This window comes from Phoxinus phoxinus (assembly GCF_949152265.1).
Source record: "Phoxinus phoxinus genome assembly, chromosome: 24".
Taxonomy (NCBI): Eukaryota; Metazoa; Chordata; class Actinopteri; order Cypriniformes; family Leuciscidae; genus Phoxinus; species Phoxinus phoxinus.
The window spans coordinates 20,271,784-20,299,614 of record NC_136899.1 but is presented as its reverse complement, the minus strand read 5'-3'; the positions used below and the strand labels follow the sequence as shown (position 1 = coordinate 20,299,614).

The following is a 27,831-nucleotide window of genomic DNA, read 5'->3' as shown; positions in this document are numbered from 1 at the left end:
CGTTTACATCTCTTTATTGATTTATAAAACTGCACAGTAGAGAAAACAAAACCCAGAGAATGGAATGCAGGTGGTCTTACCTCAGAATTAGAAACACAAATAGTGTGTAAGTTTAATCCATGTGATTAGTCCAGAGATGAACCCAGAATGTTCACTGCAGATGTTTAAGAATCTAAAAGTGCACTAATGATAAATCTCTGTTTGTGTTTTGATTGTATTGACACCTAGAACAAATTGAGGCACGTAAGCATCTACCCTTGAGTCATATGGAAATGTTGGCTTCGACACTCAAAACAACTTCAGAGCTGTAGTCCTCTTCCCCGGTCTCGTATGGAAATCTTATGGAAAAAAACTATGCTAACAAAAACATTTGCAGTCCACAAAGTCACATCCATGCTTTGCAAATGACTTGCCAATGGGTCTCACCTCTGGAGCCATCCAGAAGGGTGTACCGACAGAAGTGTTCCTCCTCAGCCGGGTGTTTGTAAGCTGGGCAGATACTCCTAATGAGAGGAAGGAACACAAAACAAACAAAGTTTTATGTAAGGTTATTTAAAAAGATTTTATGGATGACTGCTGGTTAAGGAATGTCTTTGGATCGTCTGCAAGTACCTAATGGACAGACAATGAACTGGCTTTTAGCCAAGTGGCAATGGAAACAATTTGAATAGAGATCAAACTAGGTCACAAACAAAAAATAATTAGTTGTCTTGGTCTGCAGTGATCATAGTAACCTAACACTAACCCTCAAGCCTTTGTTCTCTTTATTACAACTGAACGTTTTGCTCTACAACGTACAAATTACACACACACCCATATCAAAACACTCTTAATTTCTTTTTCTTTTTTAAAGTATGTTTCTAATAAGTAACTAGATAAGAACATTTTGGGGTGTGAGTGTGTCTAGTATACGTTGTAAAACAAAATGTTGTCAAATTCTGTTTAGCAGAGGCCGTATTTTAACATAAATTGAAAAACCCCATTATAAAACCCCTAGGAAAATCTCAAGGGAAGCAGAGGCGAATTAGTCTTCCGGCTTTTGACGTCATTCCTGCACAACTCGATAGTGTAAGACAATAATTTTAGACTTTTTTATTTTACTATTTAGACTTTTTTATTTTACTAGACTGGAAAGGAAAGGAAACAAAATAATGGTGGTTGTGGAAAGGCAAAACAAAGAGAGTGGTTATTGTTAGGTAGGTTTAGATATGGTGAGGTCACATTAGTGAAATTTTGGCAAAATTTTGCATGCAGAAAAAGGTCCATTGTCTATTGTCAATAGTGCAGTGATGTATGAAACACAGCTCAAACTGAAGTCACTTTCAAACCAAGCAGATTTAAAATCTCACCATCATCAATTAGGTCATCATAATACTTACATATGAAATCTGGTCTTTTTTCTTATATCTTATTTGCATTCTGAATTGTGGCTGGTCTTTCCTATTTACTTCTATTTAAATATCTATAGTCATCAAAACCATAGCCTAAAACCAACTTTGTCACAATCTGGGCTGCGTTTCCCAAAAGCATCGTAAGCCTAAGAAGTTCGTAAAAACGATCGTACGACTGATCTTAATATTATGGTCTGTTTCCCAAAAGCATTGTAACTTAAGTAGCACTTGAAAATCTTCGTAGAACTACGAGTGCTCTGGCGTAATCGTAAATCCCCAAGTGCATCGTAAGAAGACAGATTTATTAGGTCACCTGCAGGACAACCGGCAGATTACACTTTTATCTAGATTTAACAGATTACACTTCAACGAGAGTATAATATAAGGTTTTGAATGTACTTTATTGTACTCGTTTTTTGTTTAAATTAATTTATAAATGAAATAATTAAAAAGGGAAGAAAAAAGTAGAAATACACATCTAAATTAAATGAATGAACAAAAAAAAATCATAAAAGAAGTAATGTAGGAAATATGCTTCAAAGACTGGGCAAAATAGGGATGAATTCAAAAAATATGTCAATGGCTTGCTGATATGCACAAAAACCAGCCATGTATTGGGCATTTGTTGGTTGGCCATCATGTGGTCCCTTGCCATCTTCGTCGTCGTCATCCTCCTCTTCCACCTCCTCCACCTCTTCATCTTCCTGCCTGTTAAAGCTGCAGTCCGGCACTTTTTTGGGTTTAAAAATATCAAAAAAGACATTTTTGGAAAAAAACGTAACCAGCCAGTGTTCAAAATGATCTGCTTGCCTTGCCTCGATTCAAAACGGTAAGCTTGTAATAATGATTTTAATTCCAGTGGTACTGGTGGATTTCCGCGGGAATTTCGAGCATGTCTTTGCGTCATTACGTCACTTCTGTACACATAGAGAAGGAGTCCCCGGCTAGCGTGTGTGGATGATGGAGGTGGAGATTTAGCTTAGCACTTGGTATGGCGGATCCCGAAAGTTTAAAGCGACAATCACCAGTGACAACTGGAGATTCACCAGTTGTAAAACACAAAGACTTAAAAATATATATATTTTTCACGTTTTGACGTGATATAAGCAATCGTTAGATTTAATCAGCATGATATAGCTACTGCAATGCTTCCCCCCACCCCCCGAATTTGGTCAGAACAAAAGTGAATGTTACTTACTTGTTCAGATTACATTTTCCGATGAAAATTCTAATGTTGACACTTTCAAAAAGTATACTCTGAGATTGCTGATGACAGTAACGTTACAGTATCCACAGCGACGCGGCAGCCTCAATACATTGTGTTCATCCGCGCTGTTTCATGCCGATTTACTACCCACGCACAGTTAATAATTCCGCGAATAACTGCAATTGCAGATTTCTAACAGAGATGGCGACAAAGAGGAAAAACGACGGACTGCAGCTTTAAGTAAGGGCACTCTTTAATTTAATCTTTTTGAATGGTATCTTTTCTTGTTTTTGTTTAGCCATTTTGTCAGTGCCTCCGCCTGTAGGTGCTTTATATAGACTTGTCTTGATTGCTAATCAACAACAGATGACGATTATCAGGTTAAACGTTCACAATACGACTCCATATAAGGTTATATTTCAACACTTTGCAAATGGACAGCGACTCTTATGTAGCACGTAGAACGCGTTCTCACGCGTTCATATTAAGTGCATTTTTGGGAAACGCGCGTGGAATTGCGGCAAGCGTTCGTAAGAGCGCTTAAGAGCTAAGATACGTTGTTATCGGGAAACCCGGCCCTGGTTCAGATGAAAATGATGAAAAACGTTCAAACAGTTTTCCATATACAAAAAGTACTTTAATAAAACGTAGGTAATCCAATTGCAGGAAGGCAGCGTAACAGTGTTTCACACATACAAACAATACCAGACAATAACTGAATGGAAAAGAGAAACTTAAATACACAAGGTGATTGAACTCAAATGACAAAGAGATGATGAATCATTAATCTGAACCCATAGTAACAAAGGAGCGGGAAACTGGAAAACAGGTAACTGATAGAAACAAATTTAGGGCCATAATTTAACGATACGCAAGTAACTTTGTGGGCGGATCCTGGGCGCTGTTGCTATTATACCGGCGGGATAAATGACTCTTGCGCCCGAGGCAAATCTAAAAGGGGTTGGTCTGAAGTAGCTTCATTATTCATAGGTGTGGTGTGGACATAACGTGAAATAAACCAATCAGAGCGTCCTCTCACATTCCCTTCAAGAGCAGACGCACTTGTTCCATGGCGGATTGTTATTATAACGGCTTTGATTTGCCAGGCCGGGAGCGGTTCACAGCCGAGGAGACCGACGTTCATGTCAGGCCCATAAAAGACAAGAGAAGTGACATTGTATGGGGATGGGAGAAACCAACCCAAATTAGCTTCGGTTAAACAGGCGTATAATAATTTGTTTAAATGTGTAAGCTAAATTTATGCCTATTTTTTCACATCTTCATGGACACAACAATGATTTTCCTCGTGTGTTAATATTTTTCCTTGTAATAATGTATGATTTGCAAAATTTAAAACTGCTGCGTCTGTTTAGATTAGAGAATCAAAGTGTATGCACGTTGTTCACACGCTACATAATGGCCAAGCATGCGCCCTTAAAATAGCATCTGACTAACGCGCACCGCGCCACTGTCTTTAGACTAGGTTTTTCCTGGTCAGTGGCAGAATTGTTTTTTAAAACTGCAAAATTGCACCAGGGAATGTTTGAACCGCCTAATTTACCGACGTGCGTCTATGGAGGGAAAAGTCCGCTGTGCGCGGGTGCAAAATTGGAATGCTACATGCGTCGGTGTACAAAGTCAATTGTGCTGGGTGCAAGATAGGGCCCATAAAATGAATGGGCCCACAATTTGACTGTGGGGGGGGGGGGGGGGGGGGGGGGGAGCTCTGAAGGTGGAAGATGAGCTGGAAACAGGCAGAGATGTCAGTCGGAGAGACCAGGTGGAGTGGATGGTGGAAGAATCCATGAATGAGTAGACAGCCGACGAGAGCCCAGAGCACAGCGGGAGGTAGCCAGGACTAGGGTTCCCCACAGCAGAACTGATGGAGGGACGAGCCAAGGGGAAGTCCAAGCATCCGGCGACGAGCGGTCAAGGTGGAGCCTGGGGGTCGGTGGACCAAGGCGACTCCGGTGTGAGCGAGTACCCCCGGTGAAGCCTGAGGGATGGAGAAGCCCGACGGAGCCGTATAGGGGTGGCATTTGCTGGGTTTCTCGGCCTGCGGTGGGCTCTTGCTCCATCTCCACAGTGAAAATGAAAGTTGATGTACTCAACCAGTGTCCTAGCCTGGCTAACGCCAGACCCAATTCTCGTTGAGACTTGGGTCTGGGAACCACATTTGCATTTTCTCATATTTGAGGCGTGGTTTACGAATGCCCGGCGCCGTTTATTGGGTGCTAAGAATGTCTATCAAATGCGCCTGTACGTAGCTCATAGCCAATCGTTTCCATTATACCAGATGACGTATGTAGAGCGACAGAAATTAGACAAGGAAGAAGACGATGGGTAAGATATTTTTGTGTAAACAATGACGTTCAGCGACTATTGCCGTTTGTGCAAGATAAACATGAGGGTTGAAGGTATATATGGATATAAACAAACTGCTTAGTTGTGTCGCATATATGTCGTCATCATCTTGCTGCTCCCTCCCCGTTCTGTGATTGGTTCCCTAGATGAGGCGAAAATCTGGTCCATGGTATCCAGACTGCCTTTCAGCGTGAATAAAATCGCGATGCGCAAAGGCAGTATGGGGAAACCCAGGCTACCAGTGTCCAGCAAGAGTTTTCTCTCGGCATCACCATCCGGCTTTCGCCATTGAGTCCAACCCAGAACCCCCGATGATCGCACAATGGAAGATGCTCAGAAACACCTCCACATACTCCTCCATGTCTCAACCGTTTTGAAAAATAAACTCTGTAGCCCCTTAAAGCTGGTGAGAATTTCCCATCGGGGCTTCATTTATAGAGCCAATCTCCATTCTTGTGTGGTCTGGTATTCACATACTGTACTTGTGACATACTTACCTAAAATGAACACTATTCTTTTCCTTCAGGACATGCAAATCTAATGTCACGTGTTCTGAGCACAAACTTCAGAAAACTTTCCCTGGGAAACAAGATATATTACGAATTGGATTTATGCTGTGAAGAACCATGAAACATAACCACATTCAATTGAAATCTGTTAATCACAAAGAATCTGAAATGTCTAGATTAGAGCAGATTAAACATCTCGTGCTGCTAAAATTAACTATGTACACATGAATCATTTACAATCTTTTTAAAGGAATCTTCCTTCTATTTCTGATCCGATTATAGCTTTTGAATCACTGGCATTAAGTAAACAGCCCATTGTTGGCGGTATCAAAAAGGATTCCTTGCATTCACAAGACCCACAAACACATTAAATCCCCACAACACCAGAATCAAATACAAAAACATGGATTCACATATGCTGTGGGCTGAAAATGGACAGCAGACAATAGATGTACTGAAGAACAACAGACAAAAACACACACACCCCGTACTAAACAGTCTCCTGCGGCTGTTCCCTTTCTGCTACATTAGATCTGCATGGGGCCCCGGGGCCGGTCTTAATAATCATCAGAGATAACACTGCCAATTAGAATATTCATGACAAAGCCACCAAAGCGCCCTCCTCCATTCCCCCCTTCCTCTCGCTCTTTTTGTCTAATAATGCAGCTTTTTTCGTTCAGATGAGTCAGTGTGGGGGCTTTATCTGCTCAGCATAGCGTGAGCCCCTTCACACGGATAACGCATTAGCCCTGCGTGACTCTGAGCGCGCTCTGAGACGTGGGCATGTGGAACCCCTGCATACAGTCGCGGTCCGACAGCCACCCACTCGCCGCGGCTCCGCTTCTGACAGTGGGAGACAGAGATCGCCCCCAGCCACATCTCTGGCCAAGCACTCAACGAATGCACTCTTTTTGGAAAAATTAGGTTGACGGTAAACTCAGCTACGTTCAAGAGAGGTTTGTGAGGTTTTGGGAAGATTGAGAATGTAATATCCTGTTTTTACAATAGGTTATACAGATTTTATAGTATATTATAACATGGATAGTTGCAACATACAGATTATATAGTCTATTATGGTTGCAATAGTTACAATCCTAAATGCTGATTGGTCAATATTGTGTTCTAAGTGAGTTCAAAATAGCGATAGTAAGATTTACTTTTTAATATTTTAGCAAGCAAATTTCACAAATAATTACAAGGAAACAGCAAGTGACATACTGAATTATAGTAATAATTTGACCAATTGTGATTTTTTTTTTTTTAATTTTGTTTTATTTGCACCACAAAAATGAAAGTCGACATGAAATGAAAATTGACCCTAACTATTTTATAAATGTACGTTATTGATTTTATTGTGAACAATTTGTATATGCATATGTAAAAGAAAAAGAAAAAATTACCTTATGTAATGTTTAATCAGAATGTCATAACTCGAATCTTCCGGGTGAAAACTACTTCCCTCCATTGGTGCTGAACTTCTCCAATTATTTAGTCTACTTAAAGGTAGGGTAGGCAGTTTCAAAGAGGCTAGCAAAACACAGCAGAGTCTGCAAAGCATCCCGAGAGATGGAGTTAAATAACCTCATGTCTCAAAGCACATAAACTTACATTAATAATGAATGTAAACAACCTAGAGAGCTCTGACTTGTATTGCTGCAGATTCATTTTACAGTTGATAGTGTTGACAATGCCAAGGAAATGCATAATTCTAAGGATGTGAACAGCTCAGAGTAGAACATCACGGGTTGCCATCTGGTAATTACGGTAATTATGACACGTGAACGCAGCATACGTTCTTTCTTTTTTTCCGTTGACTTCAATGCAATGACTGCACAAAAATGTTTTGGTCCTGAGATTTCCATATATACATATTTAGACCACTTCTATTATTGATTGATATTAGGATGTGAAGAGAGTTTCAAACAGTATAACAAAAAGAGTTTATGAAAAACATTGCCTGCCCTACCTTTAAACCCGGCCTTTACTCACAATCGCCTGCAAACTCTCATTCAAAATCAATAAACACCCGATGGATAGAACCAAATCCCACCCTACTTTTTTCTTCTTCAATAATTCGATGTACTTGAATGTTGTTATATGGAAGAAAAAAAATTTGTCGCTACTTGTTTCTCATTGTGACTTTCATGATCTTTTAGATCTCCTTTTCTGTAAAAAAAAAAAAATCATAAAAATCAGTTTTACAGCGAGGCTCTTACAATGTAAGTGAATGGGGCTTATCTGTAAGCGTTAAAACGCTCACCGTTTTAATAGTATAGCCACAAGAAACAAAACAATAGTGATTTTAGTGTGAAAAAAATCCATAAGGCCCTCAAGGATGTTCTGTATTATGAATATAGTCATAGCTGAAGTGGTCTACACTGCATGTGGAGCCTAGCAACATTTAACATGACTATATTAAAAACATAACACCACCTCGCGTAACTTTTAGCTGAATTAGCCATATTGAAATGCTTTGATAACATAAGCTAACAAGCTACATGCTGACAACATAATCAATGGAAGTAAATAAATCTGAAATAAATTGTAAATGGAAGATTATGTATTTTCATATCATATTTTTAAGATATAATTGGCATAACAACACTGTAAAAAATTATTCCCATGATTTGTTAACACAACAAATTTTCTTTTGTCAAATCAACTTAGATTCACTAAGGTTGTTCAGATAACAAAACATTTTTAGTTTAGGTTGATTAAACTAATGGCTTGGCGGCAATGCACTGATGTAAAATAAAAACATTAGTTGATTCTACTAATAGAGATAGTTCACAAGACCTCTGAGTCTTAATCTTCCCTGCGCATGCGCCGAACGACCGGGAGTAAACAACACAGAGACGACACTTGAATGCGAAGGCGCGATTTTCTTCTCAGCCTCTTCAGAAGCAAGGAAAGACGGTTTATGGTAAGTAATTTTAAAATTCAATGTCTTATAGGCTGTTTTTGTCTAAGGGTAATTCAATTTATTTCCTAGAAAATCAGAAGATGGTTTAAATTAATGTTAATCTATAAGTAATAATTTCCCCTCAGAAATTCCAGAAGTTTCCATTGAGGTAAAATAACGTTAGTGTTTCTTATGTCATCTTTAACGTTACAGTTTAGTAAGGCTGTTAGTGAAGCGTTTCAACCTTCAAATAATCCCGATAAATAATAATATTTTAGTCATTTTTCATTTTCCCCGTGATTAAACACGAATGCGTAACGTTATTGCCCGTTTTAAAGTAATAGCAGCTAACTTAACGTTAATAATGCATTCAGGTTGAACGGCAATAAGTCGCCTTATAGAGATTGTAACGTTACTGTTATACTTATGCTTCTGAAGCAATAAGTGTTCAAATTAATCTTTTTTTTGTGATATTTCAGACTTGTTAAGCTTATGGACATGGTTGCCACACGACGTAACAGTTAACTTGGATCACACCAGAACGGGAAGACGCCATTTTCTTCACAGCTGGGCTGTTTATGGTAAGTAACGTTCATTTTAAAATTCAATATGTCTCTGTCTCAACTGGTTTAGTCTAAGATTAAATAAGTTATTACCCTTCTAGGCTGTCGAGGTCTGGTATTGTAAAAAAAAAAAAAATCGCTTCATCTAAATGGCATGAGACTTTACTAACGTTATACTTGCTATACTTCAGTACAGTAAAAGTGCTACAGTTTGTTATCATAGTAATTTTATAGTAAATCCAAAAGCAATGAATGGTAAATGAGCCAAGAGCAGAAATTTCATATAATTGTAAGTGTTTGTTTTCCACCAGGTGGCAGAAATAGTCCATGTTATTTGCATGAATGAAAATGAGTAATGGGGATCTTATTTAAAGTGAATTTTACTCCACAACTGTACAGTTAAATAATATAAGTTAAAGGTGGAATAGGTCATCTGGGAAATGCTAACTTTAGCCTGCTAGCTTTGAAAACATAGATCCCCCCTCCTTGCAAATCATGTCCAAACCCACGCCTACTCCAAAACCATGAACAAAGCAGAAGCGAGTCGTATGGAAGTAAAATAATGGCAAATGTTTTTGAAATAAAAAAGCCTGTTGAATTGCACTACTTGAAAAAAAAATGCATTGCATTAACCATGCTTGCATTTTAATGCATTGCATTTTTATGGGCTGAAATTCAACATGATTGTATATTTAAGCTATATTTCATTTCAAACACATTTTCATTAATACAAATTAAATAATAATAATAATAATCCATATTCACCTTTTATATTTCACTTCCAAAATATTCAAACTGTTTAAAAATACAACCTATAATATTCAACAGGCAATTTTTGGTCCACTTTATTTACAAATTCACTTCCACAAATTCAGTGGTTCAAATTCGACAGTAAATTCAACATTGACATCCAGGAACTGCAGGAAAAGCAGTAGATTACCGAGCATAATCTCCATCTGCTGTTAATCAACCTCACCAGCAGGGGGCGCACGCGCGTGTTGTTGACGAAGACCAGAGCAACAGTTAGAGCAAGCCATTCTTTCATAAAAACTGATTTATAGAAATGTAAGTGTATTTGTGATTATTATGAGGACTGTTTTTATGTTTAATTCAGTGTCTTCACGGTCCCTGTGTAGCCTACATGCATCTTTCTCTACCGTGAACGAGATTATAATGTTATTCCCCCGATGCTGATGTACAGAACGAATGTTACATTTGAGGTAGACATTATTTCTCTTGGTTGTTTAGTTGCCTTAACTTTATATCGTGGCGATGTGCTGCAGTAGGCTACTGGGTTTCCCTCAATAATTCAGGATTGCTGGACATATAAAACGCTTAGCTTAATGGACTAATACAGTGATATAAAAGACCAAACTCGCACTTTATTGAGAAGGCTGTACTATATGGCTACAGGCAAACAGACTCAGAATATGAATTTAACACGCAAAGTTTCACGCTAAGCGTTTCCCAGTGATATACTGGTTATAAGTTGGCTTGACGTTGGACATTCGTGCATTTAGGGACCGTCTCTAAAGTTACGTACGACATTGGTATACACGTTTCTAACTTCAATAGCAAACTTCTATTTATTTGAATAAATATAAATAAATGAAAAAGGTGTACATCATGCTTGACACCTACATGAACACTTTAGAGTTGGTTTATGACTAAGTCATTCTCTTCCAATGCTATTGAAGTTAGAAACGTGTATACCGATGTCGTGTAACTTTAGAGACGGTCCCTAAATGCGCGAATGTCCAACGTCAAGCCAACTTTATAACCAGTATATCACTGGGAAACGCTTGGTGTGAAATTTTGTGCATATTCTGACTCTGCTTGCCTGTAGCCAAATAATACAGCCTTCTCAATAAGGTGCGAGTTTGGACTTTTATATCACTGTATTCGTCTATTAAAGGACAATTCCGGCGAAAAAATTAACCTAGGGGAAATTAACACATGGTTACCGAGTCGATCGTTCTCTGGGATGTGTTTTCATGATAATCGAATGTAAAGAGTTTTATCTCTAAAAACAGATTAGCTTATAACGCTAGTATATGGGGCATCGAATATAAGTAAAAAGAAGTCGCTAGTTAATACCACTAACAAGGCTCAAAATAGCCTCACACTAACACGGTAGCATAATGAGGGTCCCTACATGCAAACCGAAGCATTGAGAACTTTGTAAGCGTACAGACAGTTTAATAAGAAGATACTTTATAAAGACAGTATATTACGTGTATACAGGCAGGAGCCATCTTTGGAAAACAGTCTCGACCAGTCAAGCCACGAACGTCGTGCTAGTCGATAGGTTTAAGTCACAGTTCAGCTCACGTAGCACGCCGTTCGTGGCTCAACTGGTCGAGACTGTTTTCCAAAGATGGCTCCTGCCTGTATACGCGACGTGTACTGTCTTTATAAAGTATCTTCTTATTAAACTGTCTGTACGCTTACAAAGTTCTCAATGCTTCGGTTTGCATGTAGGGACCCTCATTATGCTACCGTGTTAGTGTGAGGCTATTTTGAGCCGTGTTAGTGGTATTAACTAGCGACTTCTTTTTACTTATATTCGATGCCCCATATACTAGCGTTATAAGCTAATCTGTTTTTAGAGATAAAACTCTTTACATTCGATTATCATGAAAACGCATCCCAGAGAACCATCGACTCGGTAACCATGTGTTAATTACCACTAGGTTCATTTAGCACCGGAATTGTCCTTTAAGCTAAGCGTTTTATATGTCCAGCAATCCTGAATTATTGAGGGAAACCCAGTAGCCTGCAACACATCGCCGCGATATAAAGTTAAGGCAACTAAACAACCAAGAGAAATATATGTTTACCTCAAATGTAACATTCGTTCTGTACATCAGCATCGGGGAATAACATTATAATCTCGTTCACGGTAGAGAAAGATGCATGTAGGCTACACAGGGACCGTGAAGACACTGAATTAAACATAAAAACAGTCCTCATAATAATCACAAATACACTTACATTTCTATAAATCAGTTTTTATGAATGAATGGCTTGCTCTAACTGTTGCTCTGGTCTTCGTCAACAACACACGCTTGCACCCCCTGCTGGTGAGATTGATTAACAGCAGATGGAGATTATGCTCGGTAATCTACTGCTTTTCCTGCAGTTCCTGGATGTCAATGTTGAATTTACTGTCGAATTTGTGGAAGTGAATTTGTAAAACGAAATAAAATGGACTGAAAATTGCCTGTTGAATATTATAGGTTGTATTTTTAAACAGTTTGAATATTTTGGAAGTGAACTATGAAAGGTGAATATAGATTATTGAATTTTTATTAATGAAAATGTGTTCATTTTCCGATGGAAAATGAAAAGTTGCGATTTTCTAGGCCGTTATGGCTAGGAACTATACTCTTCATTTGCAACTTTTCATTTTCCGTCGGTCTTAGTACACGATGTAACTACAGAAGAGTCAAGGTTTAAAGGGATAGTTCACTTTGAAATAAATTTTTGATATGTTTTAGCTTACCTCAAGGGCATTTTTATATGTCTTTAAAAATGTCTTTGTTTCCACAGTATTTTCAATTTTGATATTTTTAGGTCAAACCGTTGTTGTCTGAAAGTCATATCATGCAGGTCTATGGGGTCCACCTCAAAGAGCATGCACAGAGAAGTCCAAATTAAACATGATTTAATGACTCGTAAATGTAAGTACACATTGATGGCCTAAGACACGAAACGAGCCGTTTGTGTGAGAAAACTAACAGTATTTATATCGTTTTTACCTCTTGTAACACAGCCACGTCCAAAGTGATCTGAGGGCGCGAGTGCATCCTGGTGTGTGACGTGTGCGCAGACTGGTGCATAGATGTTTACACTAGATGCCGCCTTGGCTACGGCAGTTCATTTGAACAAATGTCTTTAATGCGGCATCTAGTGTATATATATCTATGCATCAGTTTGCGTACACGTCACACAGAAGGACGTGACTGTGATTACAAGAGGTAAAAACGATATAAATACTGTTAGTTTTCTCACACAAACGGCTCGTTTCGTGTCTTAGGCCATCAATGTGTACTTACATTTACGAGTCATTAAATCATGTTTAATTTGGACTTCTCTGTGCATGCTCTTTGAGGTGGACCCCATAGACCTGCATTATATGACTGACAGACAAGAACGGTTTGACCTAAAAATATCAAAATTGAAAATACTGTGGAAACAAAGACACCTACATCTTGGATGCCCTTGAGGTAAGCTAAAACATATCAAAAATTAATTTCAAAGTGAACTATCCCTTTAAATAAGAAAAATATCAAAACTCTTTGGTAATTTTTTTTTGAGAGATGCTAACGGTCTAATCAGAATCAATGATCTATGCTAAGCTATGCTAAAAGTGATAATGCCAGACCTGGAGATCGTCTGAATGGATTCGAAAACGGTAAAACTGTTTAACTCTAGGGGAGTTGGAAAATGACCCTATTTCAAAAAAAGTGGAGTGTTCCTTTAACACTCATTCATTGTTACCTACAAATGCTTTGTAAATTTGTAATTTTGTGATTCATAATAATTTCCTTTTTCTCTTATTAGCCAACTGATGAGGAAGAGGTGGTAAAGGGGATGAATGTTGGACTCTTGGTGGTCACAGAGGAGAACACTGCAAACCTCCTCCCAAAGGAAATAATTGATGTGGCTGTGGTGTTAGAGGAGGACATTGTGCTTGATGGCTTAAAATAATATTAAAAAGGATATTAAAGGAGAATATTTCTCAAACAGCAGTAAAAGGGTTAGTTTACCCAAAAATTTAAATTGTCATTACTCACCCTCATGTCGTTCCAAACCTGAAAGACATTCATTTGTCTTTGGAACACAAATTAAGATATTTTTAATGAAATCTGTCAACTACCACTGTCAAGCCCCAGAAAGGTAATAAAGACATCATTGAAGCAATCCATGTGACTCCAGTGGATTAACCTCAAGTTTATGAAGTGACGCGAGTGCTTTGTTTGCTCAAAAAAAAAAATATATTTACAAAATATTAATCTATCAATCTCCAACGCACGTTCAAGTTTTTTTTGTGCAAACAAAGCACTCGCGTCACTTCATAAACTTGAGGTTAATCCACTGGAGTCACATGGATTACTTCAATTATGTCTTTATTACCTTTCTGGGGCTTGAAAGTGGTAGTTGCATAAACTGTCAATGGATTGACAAAAAGCTCTCAGATTTCATTAAAAATATCTTAATTTGTGTTCCAAAGACAAATGAATGTCTTTCAGGTTTGGAACGACATGAGGGTGAGTAATGGCAATTTTAATTGTTGGGTGAAATAACCCTTTAAAACTAACCCTGCGAAGCAGGTTTCTTCATCTATTCCAGATTTTTAAAGGCTTATACCAATTTATAACATTTTATAATGAAAGGGTTAGTTCACCCAAAAATGAAAATTCTGTCAGTAATTACTCACCATCATGTTGTTCCAACCCCGTAAGACTTTCGTTCATCTTCGGAACACAAATTAAGATATGTTTGATTAAATCTGAGAGCTGTCTCACTCCTCCATAGGCTTCTTAAGGGATTGAAACTTGCCAGCCCAGAAAGTTATTAAAAACATCATTAAAATAGTCCAAGTGGCTCAACCATATGTTTATCAAGCGACGAGAATACCTTTTTGTGCGCAAAAATAGGGATGGGCATTTTTGTCATTTTCTCATTTCGATCATCAACAGGTCTCAAAAACGAGTAATTAGGGGGGCGGGGCTTGTGCGGGGGGCATGGTGTGTCCGTCATGAAAATGTTAGGAAATGTTACATGTAAGACTGTTACGATAATTAATGTTGACAAATAAAAATATGACATTAAACATGAAAACATGAACGTATGACTAGAAAAAATAACACTGATGCATCAATGTTTTCGAAAAAGAAACATCTAAAAGGAATAGCTGCTTGAGGTAAAGCTAAAGAGTAAATGATAGTAAACTGAAGCACGTTCTACGACAACCTATGAGATTAATAATCAGATATCCTAGATACAGAACATAAACGTAACATTACAACTTGCATGAACAAAAGGACGCGAATGCGCATGTTAACTAGTTTTTTACAGTCAGTGGTTTGATAGGGAAATTTTGGATGCGCTATTCCCTTAACAGCGCGCTGATACACAAGCAACTAAAGCACAGAGAATTTACAACATTCTATCACAATCCTGTTCTCATTATAATGCTGAATATCTTGTGTATGTTTATCAAGCGACGAGAATACTTTTTGTGCGCAAAAAAACAAACAGAACTAATGACTTTATTCCACTATTCATTATATTTTCCGTTGGCCTGAGTGTATTTGCGTAGTATATCTGCGCAGCGCGTCTGTGTTGCACGTCACACGCGTCACACACATGACCAGCGTCGGCCAATAGTAAGCCTACGTGGTGACGTGCAACACAGACGCGCTGCGCAGATATACTACGCAAATAGTATATCAAATAGTATATTTGTTAATGCAAGTTATAATGTTACGTTTATGTTCTGTATCTAGGATATCTGATTATTAATCTCATAGGTTGTCGTAGAACGTGCTTCAGTTTACTATCATTTACTCTTTAGCTTTACCTCAAGCAGCTATTCCTTTTAGATGTTTCTTTTTCGAAAACATTGATGCATCATAGTGTTATTTTTTTCTAGTCATACGTTCATGTTTTCATGTTTAATGTCATATTTTTATTTGTCAACATTAATTATCGTAACAGTCTTACATATAACATTTCCTAACATTTTCATGACGGACACACCATGCCCCCCGCACAAGCCCCGCCCCCCCCTAATTACTCGTTTTTGAGACCTGTTGATGATCGAAATGAGAAAATGACAAAAATGCCCATCCCTATTTTTGCGCACAAAAAGGTATTCTCGTCGCTTGATAAACATATGGTTGAGCCACTTGGACTATTTTAATGATGTTTTTAATAACTTTCTGGGCTGGCAAGTTTCAATCCCTTAAGAAGCCTATGGAGGAGTGAGACAGCTCTCAGATTTAATCAAACATATCTTAATTTGTGTTCCGAAGATGAACGAAAGTCTTACGGGGTTGGAACAACATGATGGTGAGTAATTACTGACAGAATTTTCATTTTTGGGTGAACTAACCCTTTCATTATAAAATGTTATAAATTGGTATAAGCCTTTAAAAATCTGGAATAGATGAAGAAACCTGCTTCGCAGGGTTAGTTTTAAAGGGTTATTTCACCCAAAAATTAAAATTGTCATTACTCACCCTCATGTCGTTCCAAACCTGAAAGACATTCATTTGTCTTTGGAACACAAATTAAGATATTTTTAATGAAATCTGAGAGCTTTTTGTCAATCCATTGACAGTTTATGCAACTACCACTTTCAAGCCCCAGAAAGGTAATAAAGACATCATTGAAGTAATCCATGTGACTCCAGTGAATTAACCTCAAGTTTATGAAGTGACGCGAGTGCTTTGTTTGCACAAAAAAAACTTGAACGTGCGTTGGAGATTGATAGATTAATATTTTGTAAATATATTTTTTTTTTGAGCAAACAAAGCACTCGCGTCACTTCATAAACTTGAGGTTAATCCACTGGAGTCACATGGATTACTTCAATGATGTCTTTATTACCTTTCTGGGGCTTGAAAGTGGTAGTTGCATAGACTGTCAATGGATTGACAAAAAGCTCTCAGATTTTATTAAAAATATCTTAATTTGTGTTCCAAAGACGAATAAATGTCTTACAGGTTTGGAACAACATGAGGGTGATTAATGACAATTTTAATTTTTGGGTGAACTAACCCTTTTAATGCTGTTTGAGAAATGCTTTTTAATATTTGTTCTAGATTTGTTATGAAATGTGGCCTCACTGGCCTGATATTTTGTGGTTATCTTGTCAACAGTTTTCTTATTTCATTCACTTTATGAGGTTGTACATACTCGCATACTCAATACTTGTTTTGTTTTATTGAACAGACAAAATATTGTTTTGAGCAAAGGATTTTTGAAATTTGAAAAATGAAATTTTCATGTCATGTTCATTAAATGTTTTTTTATTTGTATTTATTCTATTGCACTTAATTCAAGCTGATGTTAATGTCATTACACTGGCATTTGTTTATTCTCACACATGCTTGACATTTATAGCAACAGCTTGTGTCCTGCTGCTTTAATGTGTTTTAATGTTTTTATTGAAGCAGCAGTTAATTCTATCATACTCATTTATACTAAAATATACTTGTCAGACAATTCAATGAATTCATATTTGTGTGAATGTTATAATAAATGTTAAAGTTATGGTTTATTTGTGCTGTTATTCCAGAATTCGTTTTAACAAAAAAGTATTTGTCATGTTAAGTTGTGTTGAAGTTGATTTAACTCATAATTTTAAGGCAACCGTGTAAACTTTTCAGTTAATTGTTACAACAAACTATATGTAGTTGATTTAACTCATAATTTTAAGGCAACCGTGTAAACTTTTCAGTTAATTGTTACAACAAACTATATGTAGTTGATTTAACTCATAATTTTAAGGCAACCGTGTAAACTTTTCAGTTAATTGTTACAACAAACTATATGTAGTTAAGGTTAAGTTGAGTGAACTTACATTTGTAAGTTAACTTAATTCCTTTGATTGCTTGAATAAGTTGATATAATATGTAATCTTAAGTTATGACAACAAAACAACGTTAAGTTAAAAAATAATCTTTGATTGAAATAACAAAATAATAGTTGAAACAACAAAATCACTTGTTGTAAAAACTCACATTTTTAGTTTCAATGAACTCAAAATTTTAAGGCAACCAGGTAACTTACTTTTTTGAGTCAAACTAACAAATCATTTTTTACAGTGAAAGATGGTATTCAGTTGTTTATGTTTCTGAGTCTTGTTAGCTAGCTTAGCACAAAGTGTGTTTGTTCTACTCCATATGAGTGCAGCGTCCTTTAAGCCCAGTCTGAAATGAAGGCAGTGTACATGATTTGGTTAAAGCTTAAATAAATGATACACAAATTGTGAATGATTTGTTTATATCATGACATCAACCACTCCATGGTTTGATACTCATGACTTTCTTTTCTGCTTTTCCTGCCAACTACACCATTATGAAGTAAAACAAATATATATATATTATTCTTTATGGCCATTCAAAAGTAGCACAATCATTTTAACAGGAAACATACTAATCTCATTTTGCAAATGTATATTTTCCCCTGTCTGCTAACATATTTTATGCTTTATTTACTACAGCATAAAACAGTGACTAATGAAGGACTGTGTCACTTTTATGGTGCCATCATTTGTATAAAACACTGTGAGGGAGAATATGCCATCAATATTTTTGACATTGAGAAAGGCTGTACATTTTAAATGAGTATATCTGTTGAAAGTTTATTTTGTCAACCTTTAGAGTTACACTAACATAAATGGCCTCAACTAAAAGCTAGAAATGTACGATTTTTCATTAGGCCTTTAAAGTGTTACATACCTTTCAAAAGCATCTCTTTGAGTCATGCACTAATGCCACATTACCCTTTCGCATTTATGTGGTTGCATTAACACTAATCAGCCCCTCTGCATGCACTGCTTATGTAAATGCTTCATGTTAAATTATGCAGATTTGAAAACCATATATTTTGAAAGAAATGGCTTAAAGAGGATGTTTAGTCTATGATGAAACTGCAAGGAATCTTTACACAAAGGAAAAATACAAATATAATACTTAGAAGTGGGTTTCTAATTACTTGAATTTTGGAGGCAACCATCATAAAGTAAGTCAGAAATAATGACCTTTAAGCCATTGGACAAACTCCACATGCCCTTAAAGGGCGCTGCAGGAAGCCACCGATGTTCAGTGATATGATTGTGGTTGGCAATGTTTTGCCACTGATTTAGAACCGCAAACACAGTGTGCATTTTCATATTTAACAATGCCTTGACCCATAAGCTTTCATTGTATAAGCATTGCTGTGTAAGCACTACTTTTATGCATTTTTGTTTAGCATGTATATGTTGTTGTTGTTTTTTACTCTCAAAGTGATGGTAGCCATTGACTTGCAATATATGAATATGAAATCAACTACGGTTTCAGATATCTTTACATTTCCACTGAAAAAGAAAGGGTGAGTACATTAAACGTAATTTTTCATTTTTGGGTGAACTATCCCTTTTAGTAAAACATTTAGATAAAGGGGTTTGAGTGATTAATAATCAATATCTAACCTAATGAAAAAAAGAATAATTAATTGTCCACATTATACAGATAACTTTTATAAAGATATGTTTGGTCATCAACTTTTAAAAGCAATATTATGGAAAGATCTCCACATGAAAGACCCACAACTGGCAGATCAATGTGCAACATTTCTCTCCAATAGAGAATTAAACGAATTGATTGACAAGGCGGTTTAAATGGTGACAGGATGCACAAAATTAAGCAACAGAGTGATCTTTTAAAGACACAATTATGAAGTATATAGTAAGTAGTAGTATGTCCCAAGGCTTGCCTATGCTATTCTGCTAAACACTTAGTTATGTATCTTTTCTTCACAAAAAGAGTTTATACTTTTAGGGTGTAGAATGAGTAGGTAAACTGTGAGGCAGCAACTCACTATATGCCGATGGACTTCTATTGGTCACATTTCTGTGATGTCACTGAGGAGTTCAGTCCCTGTCCTTGAGAAACTCTAATAGAAAGCTCATCCTGCTGACAGCAACTTTGCTACAGCAGTTTGGAGATTCTTGCATGACTCATCACTCTATCACACTCTTTCTGTCTCCACAGCACTCACTCCACCTCTCCTCTCTCTATCCATATGCCCATCCCCCAACCCCTCCCTAAAAGGAGGAGGATGTCCCGTTATCTCCCGCATCCCTCGGATGCAGTCGACTAATTATGGGCTTTATGTGCCTCTGCTCTGGGACTGATACGCGTAGGAGGGGGCTTTAGGAGGGGGCTTTGGGAGGGGGGGGGGGGTGTTAAATATCTCCTCTCAGGGGCTAAATGCGGCCTAGAGAATAACATAAGAAGAGATTACATTTAAAGTGGATTTTAGGCTGGAAATTAATAGTGAAGGGGGTGAAGGGAATATGTGGAGCATAGCAAACGCTAGTCTGTGCGACATCACAAAAGCCTACGATTGGCTGTTTATTCCGAGGAAAAGCATTTACTGGCTTTCTAAAGGTTTATAAGCTCTCGCATATGGCTATTCAGGCAGTCTCTTAAAAATGCTTCACTTACAGCCTCGAAAAAAAAAGGCCACACGTTTCCCCAACGTAATGAAAAGAAACCTTCGGGAATGGTCTGTTTCACTATTGTATCTTTGCTGAGCTGGTTTTATTTGGAACAAGTTTCATTTTTGAGAAAATACAGAATAACCGATTCATTTTTATGTATTTTAAGCACCCTCAAATGAAAGCAACAGCACCCTCAGTTGATAATATCATATTGACAAACGCTCCAGTGTATATTTGTGTTTGCGCTCTGAAGAATGACAAATGTTTCTATTTACAACATGCTTTTGCAACGGTGGGAAATGTAGCCAATCACAGACATGTTTGTTGATCTCTTGAACACAGTGGCCAATCATGTGTTTATTTGAGTCAGAATCGCTGGAGTTTTTGTTCAAGGCTGAGTTCTGCATGCTCTCTTATCCTCTCATTAACAAAGTGTAGACGCAATGCAAGTAAGAGATGCATAATTGTGCAGTGTGTAGACAACTTCATTTATTATCACAGGAGTTTGTGAGATTGCGATAAACTGAGATGAGTGACAGCTTTTTAGAAATTATAAAGGGAACATGCCTTGCACACTTATGCTATAGCCTATAATTCGTTCAGAATTTGAATAACAGTTTTGTTTTTCACGCTGCTAAGATGACCGATGGCCAATTACACGCTGCAGTTTAGAAAGCGACATCCACATATAATTGCGTTATTCACTCTTAAAATTCCAATGATTGAAATAGTAATAACCATAGCAAGAGACAAAAATATGACAAAAAATAGATTCACATTAAGCACTGTTAATGCAGACTAATAGAAAAATATTTACATTTTCGTATCAATATTTTTGAAATTCTATTCCAACTATTTGTAAAAGTAAGATTATTAGTAATCATTAGTAACTGAAAGCAGCAGACAATATCCTCTGTCCCAATGACATGATGACAGTCAGGGGCTTTAATGCAAGTGTGTTAGACATCCACCAACAGCGTACATGTAAATGCACTGCTTTTGATGAGAAGAAATAAGTGCTATTCAATTAGAGCATTGAAACGCTCACAAGTAATGGCTTTGACCCGTGTATAAAACAAGGTTGATCAAGCTATCGGTCTCTCACTTGCACACACACACACTCAATCATTCAGGCTTTCTCTTTCACAGCCAGCAGTCACTTCTCAATAAAATAACAACTTCCTCACCAAAGTCAACCAGCTTGACTCCTCCTTCTGTGGTGAGCAGGATGTTGTTGCCCTTGACGTCTCGATGGATGGTCTTATTGATGTGTAAATGCTGGAGACCCTTCAGAGACACGAGCACAGGTTACAGAGCCAAGCAGTGAAACGGCTCACTGAAAAGGTGCATTTTAAAATACAGAGGAATCCAGGTTGGTTTTTGAGTTTTACCATGATAGCTTCATGTAGGATGTAGGCTATGATGGGTTCCTCCACGCGGTCTCCTCTTTTCAGCAAACCTTTAGCCAGATCTGTGACAGACCCTCCATTACACAGCTGCAAACAAATGCATGATTCATTCATTTAAAGAACACATTTATATGCAAACATGTTATATATGGGAGTACATATGGCTGTACAACCTGTTTCTGGTTAAATAAATAAAATAAAATAAATAAATAAATACAGATTCTTAATTCAGATTGGATGACAACACATATCCAATATACACCCATGGTTTTAGTATTATTGTAGTACAGTATTATTTTAGTACTTAATATTTTGAATGAACTTTTATTTTTATGTTTTATCTTAGTTTAAGATTTAGTAATTTATGTATGTGCTTTGGTCATTTTACACATGCAGCTATAAAATAAAATTAATTAATTGAATTAAAAAAAAAAATCTATCCAAACATAAAAGCAACCTGTTATATAAGGTAATGTATAACATACTGTATATAACATGCATTCATATATATCGGGTCCTGCCTGATAATAAATAAATATTCACATTGGATGGGCTATATTCATATTCTCTGTAAAAAAAATTTTTATTTTATTTTACTTTTTATTTTAGTAATTTTGTTATGCTTTTGTCATTTTACACAGCTGCAAACAAATGAATACACAAATCAATTGTTATTGTTTAGTAAATAAATAAATAAAACACATTTTGTATGCAAACGAGCAACCTGTTTCTGTAAATAAATAAATAAACATATCTTAAAAAGGTGAAACAAACCTAAAGAACACTTGTCTATAAGGCCTACAGTCACTTATATAAATCAAACATTACATTAAAATGATTTTCTGATTAATCATGATTTAACACTAAAGTACTGCATTTTTTTAATCAATCAGACCAAGCGGGTCAAATAATAGGGTAGCAGTTTCCTCATAGAAATATTGAAGTTAACAGTAGGAAATATAATAAGGTTGCAGCTGTTGTTATAATGTTCAGAGAGGTCTGAAATAGTCCAGGGAAGCATGTTTAAAATGCCAATTTCCATTGCTTTACTAAGTTATTTTTGTAGCAACAACATCCTGTAAAACTAACTGGGTTGATGCTGTGGCTATGATCAATGCTAACTGTTTGCCTTCAGTCAGAGGACACGGAGGTGAAAATTGTTCTTTTTTCTCAGGCAAGCCCTCTTGAAATTACATAAAATTGTCTAGCATGTTGCCAAGGCAACAACAATACCCTCTTATTTAGAGCCATTTAAATCGACCAAAGGCAAACACGGCTGTCTTCGGCCCGCTGCTATTGTAATGGGACAAAATGCTTGTATGAATGCTCTGACAGACTCTTATTCACAATATCCAAAAATCTATTCCCTTTTATTTTGATGGAAGAAATAAAAATACAGAGGCAGTGATGTGCACCTTGTAGTTCAAGAAAAAAACACGTCTAACCAATAAAGAAAAACAGCAAATTGGCCCTAACGTTACTAATGCAACCAATTACAAATCCTTTGAAAATATTCTGCTTGATCCGGCCTTTTAGCAGAACACTGAACACTTCAAAGAGAACATCAGTGACTCACATCACTTTATGTCCCGAGAGGGCATTTACATTTTCAAATACATTTACTTCTATTTCCAAGACGCATCCCAAGGAGTTCAGATGAGTGGGTGGAGGGGCTTGATTTCCCTGATTATGCATAAAGCTCAAACATCTGCAGAACGGACAATTATGTAAAGCTAAATTGTGTCATTGCTGTGCCACTAGTGGCAACGAACGGAAATACAAAAATAGCTGCATTTCTAAATTTTCTAAAAAGTAAGTTTTGTTGGCAGGGTATTGCTGGTGTTTTGAGCGGTTTTACACATTCCTATGTATAGGGTGCTATTGGTAGTTTCTAGGACTGAAGTCAACAGAGCCAAATCTCCTTGATTTTAATGTTCTGTTTTATTGTCTGCAAAGGGGAAAACTGCATTGAATCCCTTTTTTTTTTTTTTAAATAAAACTCCAATGAGCAGCGCAATTTGAGGCATCATTCATGTCTATAGTACAGATCTGCGGGGATTTACTTGCCAAAATGTAATACCTAGTGGCCATTCAAACAAAATGTGTTTGAACTATTTTCCCGCCATTGACGGAAATGTCCAGCTCTCTCTCTTTTCACTGTATACAGTAGGGGGCGCTATTACGCATCTTCTGAAAGAGTACTGAATCTCCTGATCAAAACACAGGCGAAGCAGCAGAAACAAGTGATAGCATATGAAATGATATGCATATATAAAATAACGCGATCGATCATCGATATTAAACGGCATTTAAATCTAAACTGCCTAATGTTACTGAATGAAAAGTCGACCCAGGATGAGCTTTAGGACTGTGAAGTTTTGGGGGGTATTGATGGACTCGATCTACTCCATCTATGTTTTGATTATTGTTCTGAATCCGATCTAGATGCAGTCTTTGACATTTTCTCAGCCTTTTGCTCAAAATGTTGCTTTTTTACGAAACTTACCCATATTTTTTATCAAGTGTTGATAAAAAAAGGTTAGACTAAAACTTTTTTGTTGTTGCTTAAAGCAGTTTCTGTTTTTTATTTTGATATATTGCAGGTTCAGATATTCATAAAATTCATGAAATATTTGTGAAAATGATCAAAAATGCTGGTGGTGGCTAGCAATAAAATGCTGGCAGGGAAAGAGATAAAACACGAAACGCAACGCAGTGGAATAAAAAGAGCAAGTTTAAAAAATATATATAACTTTTAACTTTTGCTCCGTGTTTTAGAACGCAGTGTAGTACGCAAGAAGATGATGCAAAAGACATGAGATGTGAGCGCAGCGGTCAAACAGTCTGTCTAGCACAAGAAAAACAACTGAAAAGCAGTGCAGTGGAAGACAAAAACGAGTTTCGTTTCAAAGTGGAATTATGAAGTATGAATTATGGCATTATGGAGTTGTCACTATGGGAACACTACTTGTGAGGCGTTGTCTGAATAGGTTACACACCTATTTTGATTGGCTACCGCAGTCATGTGGCATCACAGGCGCACCAGCAGAGTACTTATGTGTGTCTAGATAGAACGTCATCAGCTTCTTTGTCTTCAGGAAGCCGTTTGTTTGTGTGTGCGTGATCTCTGTATTAGTGGCTAAAGGTTCTTGCACACTAAGTCCGAAATTCTCGGAGCTACAAAAAATAAATACCTCACGTTGTGTCAATCACATTTACATACTGTCTCCGAAACTTTCATCCGTCATGAATAAATTCAGATCGGATTCGATTTTCTTCATTTCTTGTATCTGTAGTGAGCATTTTGAGAGGTGTTTTGACAATTCAGATCCACCGAATGACGAATACGAAAAAACGCATATGAAACTGTTGGACTCGGTGTGCAAGGATCTTCAAGAGTAAAGAAAAAAAAAATAATAAAGTAAAAGTTTAGGATATGTGTCACGCTGTGCGCCCATGGTTCACACGGACAACTTCGGACAACTTCACAGGAAGTGATGTGAAAAGGCGGAAACCATGGTTACAATAAATTTTTAAACTACTAAATGTTGTTTATCTGTTTCCTGTCTTTATTCTTCCATAACCACTCTCAAAAAGGGCAGCATAGTTTTCAGCATTCAGTTTAACTTGTTCTGGACGTCCAAGCTTGATAAGTGGTGGGCTGAAAGGGTCATTTGTCATTGGCTTGAGCAGTAAAGGTGAGATGTGGACACTTGAACAACAAGGTATGTTAGTGGGTGTGAAGTGAAAAATTCGCACAGCTTTAGGGCCCATTTTGAAATCTCATTATTACTGTGCCACGGGGGACTTTGGCATTGTAGCACACCTTCATGTTTCACTACCATTTACCAAAGTTAATTGAGCTAACTGCAGGGAGCGGCCCGTTTCATTTATAGCTACAGTAAACGCTTCAGTGTCGAGCACAGAGGAGCTGCCAAACATGTGCTTCATTTGAGTTGCTGATACAGTGACTGAAGGTAATTGGTAATCAGATTGTTCAATACAAGGATCTTTAAAGTCAATATAGAAAACTGACATTTACTTAGATTTTTAATACACGCTCCTAGTCTTCTTTGTACTATTTTGTCCAGATAATAAATAATATATTACACGTAAAACAATCATTAAAAATATTCACAACTTTAGATGTAGAAGAAACAATGTCAGCACTGAAATCCCTGCGATAAATCAACCAAAGTTCTTCTGAGTCTCAGTTCTTACCGTTGAACTAGTACAGTGCCATGAACACTAAAGAGCAAAGCTGACCTCCTTACGTCATGGCCACCTCAGCCAGAGATCATCTGCCATCATTAAATTTCACTCTGACACAGACAGACAGAGAGAGTGAGACATTTGTCTGACAGAGAGCAACTTGAATGTTTTACTAAACACTTCCTTCAAGTGCTGCAACATTAACGTCCAGGTTTCAGGTTTAGGTTCAGGTTTATTCAGTAAAGTTGTGAAAGTTATACCGCAAATCTCAGTCAGTTTTTGATTAGAATTTTCTTACTGATATTTTCTATAGAGAAAACGATCAAAGCACATGGTCTAGTTTATCGACGGGAAAAATGGTCGGCGTTCCCGGCGTACCCAGATTGGGCTCGGGCTCATTTAGCTTCTCTCCTTTCATCGTACCCATAATATACACAGAGCGCAGGCTGATGTACGAAATATTGTTATATTGATAATATTACAAATATGCAACGCAATACGCGATTACGCGAGTAATGCAACGCATGCAATGCATTAGGTGACAGTTGACCATGCTTTCTCTGTAATGGACAGTCTGTATTCAATATTTGTGGGCATGATTGTCGGTGGTGGTAGTTACCGGTATGTTTGAGGCCTATAATAAAAGTTTACCCCGTGTGTGTGTGTGCGCGCACGTGTGTAGCAGAGACAGCGCGCATCAGAGAGAGCTTAAAGGCACAATATGCCTTTAGGATTTCCGTTTTTGTCAAACAGCGACCTCTAGAGTCGATGTGAATTACTTGTATTTAACGTTACTGTCGTAAATACCACTCAAGCAGAGATGTCTTCTGCACTCACGTCCTGATCCCCTCGCAAAAAGTATACCGGTACCTGTTCAGTAGGATGGAAGCGTCGGACATCGAACAGGCACAGATAGACTCCGAAGATGTCCACTGACCAGGTAATGTCACATCGCTGTTGCATCCTTTGCTGCTTTTTAGCTCTTGTCAACGAGTGAAAGCCCGAGTGGGACTCATTTTCTTTTCCTTTACTCTTCCGACCGCGCTTTCTTCGTCGACTCTGCCATGGTTCACGTCTGAAATGCATGCTAGTGTCTAGCCTATAGGCGCATATTACTAACGAGCTCTTTAAACAACAAAAAAAATATTGTGCCATTGGACCAGGTTTCAGTTTTTCAGTCTAGCAAAAAACACATTGCGTCTGGCACTGCGCCAGGTGTATGATAGGGCCCTAAGTCTAAACCCCTCCTTTCCGTGAGCCAACTCTGCTCTGATTGGTCAGACGGCTCAGTCTGTTGTGATTGGTCTACCGCTTACAGCGCATGACGGTAAAGAACGGCAATTTCCATATCAGAATTTCAGCTGAAACTTTCTCAGCGCTTGTATTTAAAGTGATACAAACAGTAACAATGGCATCCGTTTTTCTCCCCGTATCAATTCCAGCACGAGTCCTCATCCTTTGGACATGTACGTAAAGTGGATTCGTATTGCTGAAAATAGCATCATCTCGACACAAACCAAACTCTTCTAGGCTTCAGCTACAACTACAGTGTTTAAGGGGGAGTCAAAATAGACGTTGTTCGCGGGCAGCCAATGAAGACCATAGGCTGGCATTATAGAAATTAGTTACATTGTTACATAGGTTTGTAACAGGAAGAGAGACTGGAATTGCTAACGGCAGTTCAAAATTGATTCTTTCTTAAAGGAGACAATAACATTATTTGTTGTATACGTTGATCTTTAAAAATTTGCAGACCTTTTACATCCATAAACAGCTATACTACACACTACATGAAAGGTAATATTTGAAAAAGCATAAAGGGTACTTAAAGAAATAAGTTGTGTTTTTGTGAAGAGTCATCTGAATGGTGTATACTCACAGGAGATGAAGATTTGAATAGATTTCAATAAAAAGTGTTTTAGTCATGTATGGTGCGGGTTGCCCTCCTCAGTGTTTTGCACCACCTTTAAATAACGTGACCCAATGTGTTTCACTAAACGTCACAGAGAATTCGCACACTCATTGACTCCTGCATCTGTATATACCAAAC

At 37.4% G+C, this 27,831-nt stretch overlaps 1 protein-coding gene and 1 long non-coding RNA gene across 6 annotated transcripts in view; one reads left to right on the top strand and one right to left on the bottom strand.

The window, feature by feature from the left end:
* myo3a (myosin IIIA) overlaps positions 1-27,831 on the bottom strand; it is a 114,409-nt gene that overhangs the window by 47,750 nt on the left and 38,828 nt on the right. For all 5 annotated transcript variants that reach the window (XM_079601218.1, XM_079601221.1, XM_079601219.1 and 2 more), the window contains 3 exons: positions 21,552-21,656; positions 21,348-21,447; positions 427-503 (listed from right to left, as the gene is read on the bottom strand). In XM_079601218.1, the coding sequence (XP_079457344.1) occupies positions 427-503; positions 21,348-21,447; positions 21,552-21,656 (282 nt within the window). The remainder of the gene's footprint in view (positions 1-426; positions 504-21,347; positions 21,448-21,551; positions 21,657-27,831) is intronic.
* On the top strand, positions 8,306-13,791 carry LOC306992745. The gene is made up of 3 exons (XR_013796335.1): positions 8,306-8,394; positions 8,853-8,954; positions 13,503-13,791. It is a non-coding gene; the product is annotated as an uncharacterized lncRNA (long non-coding RNA).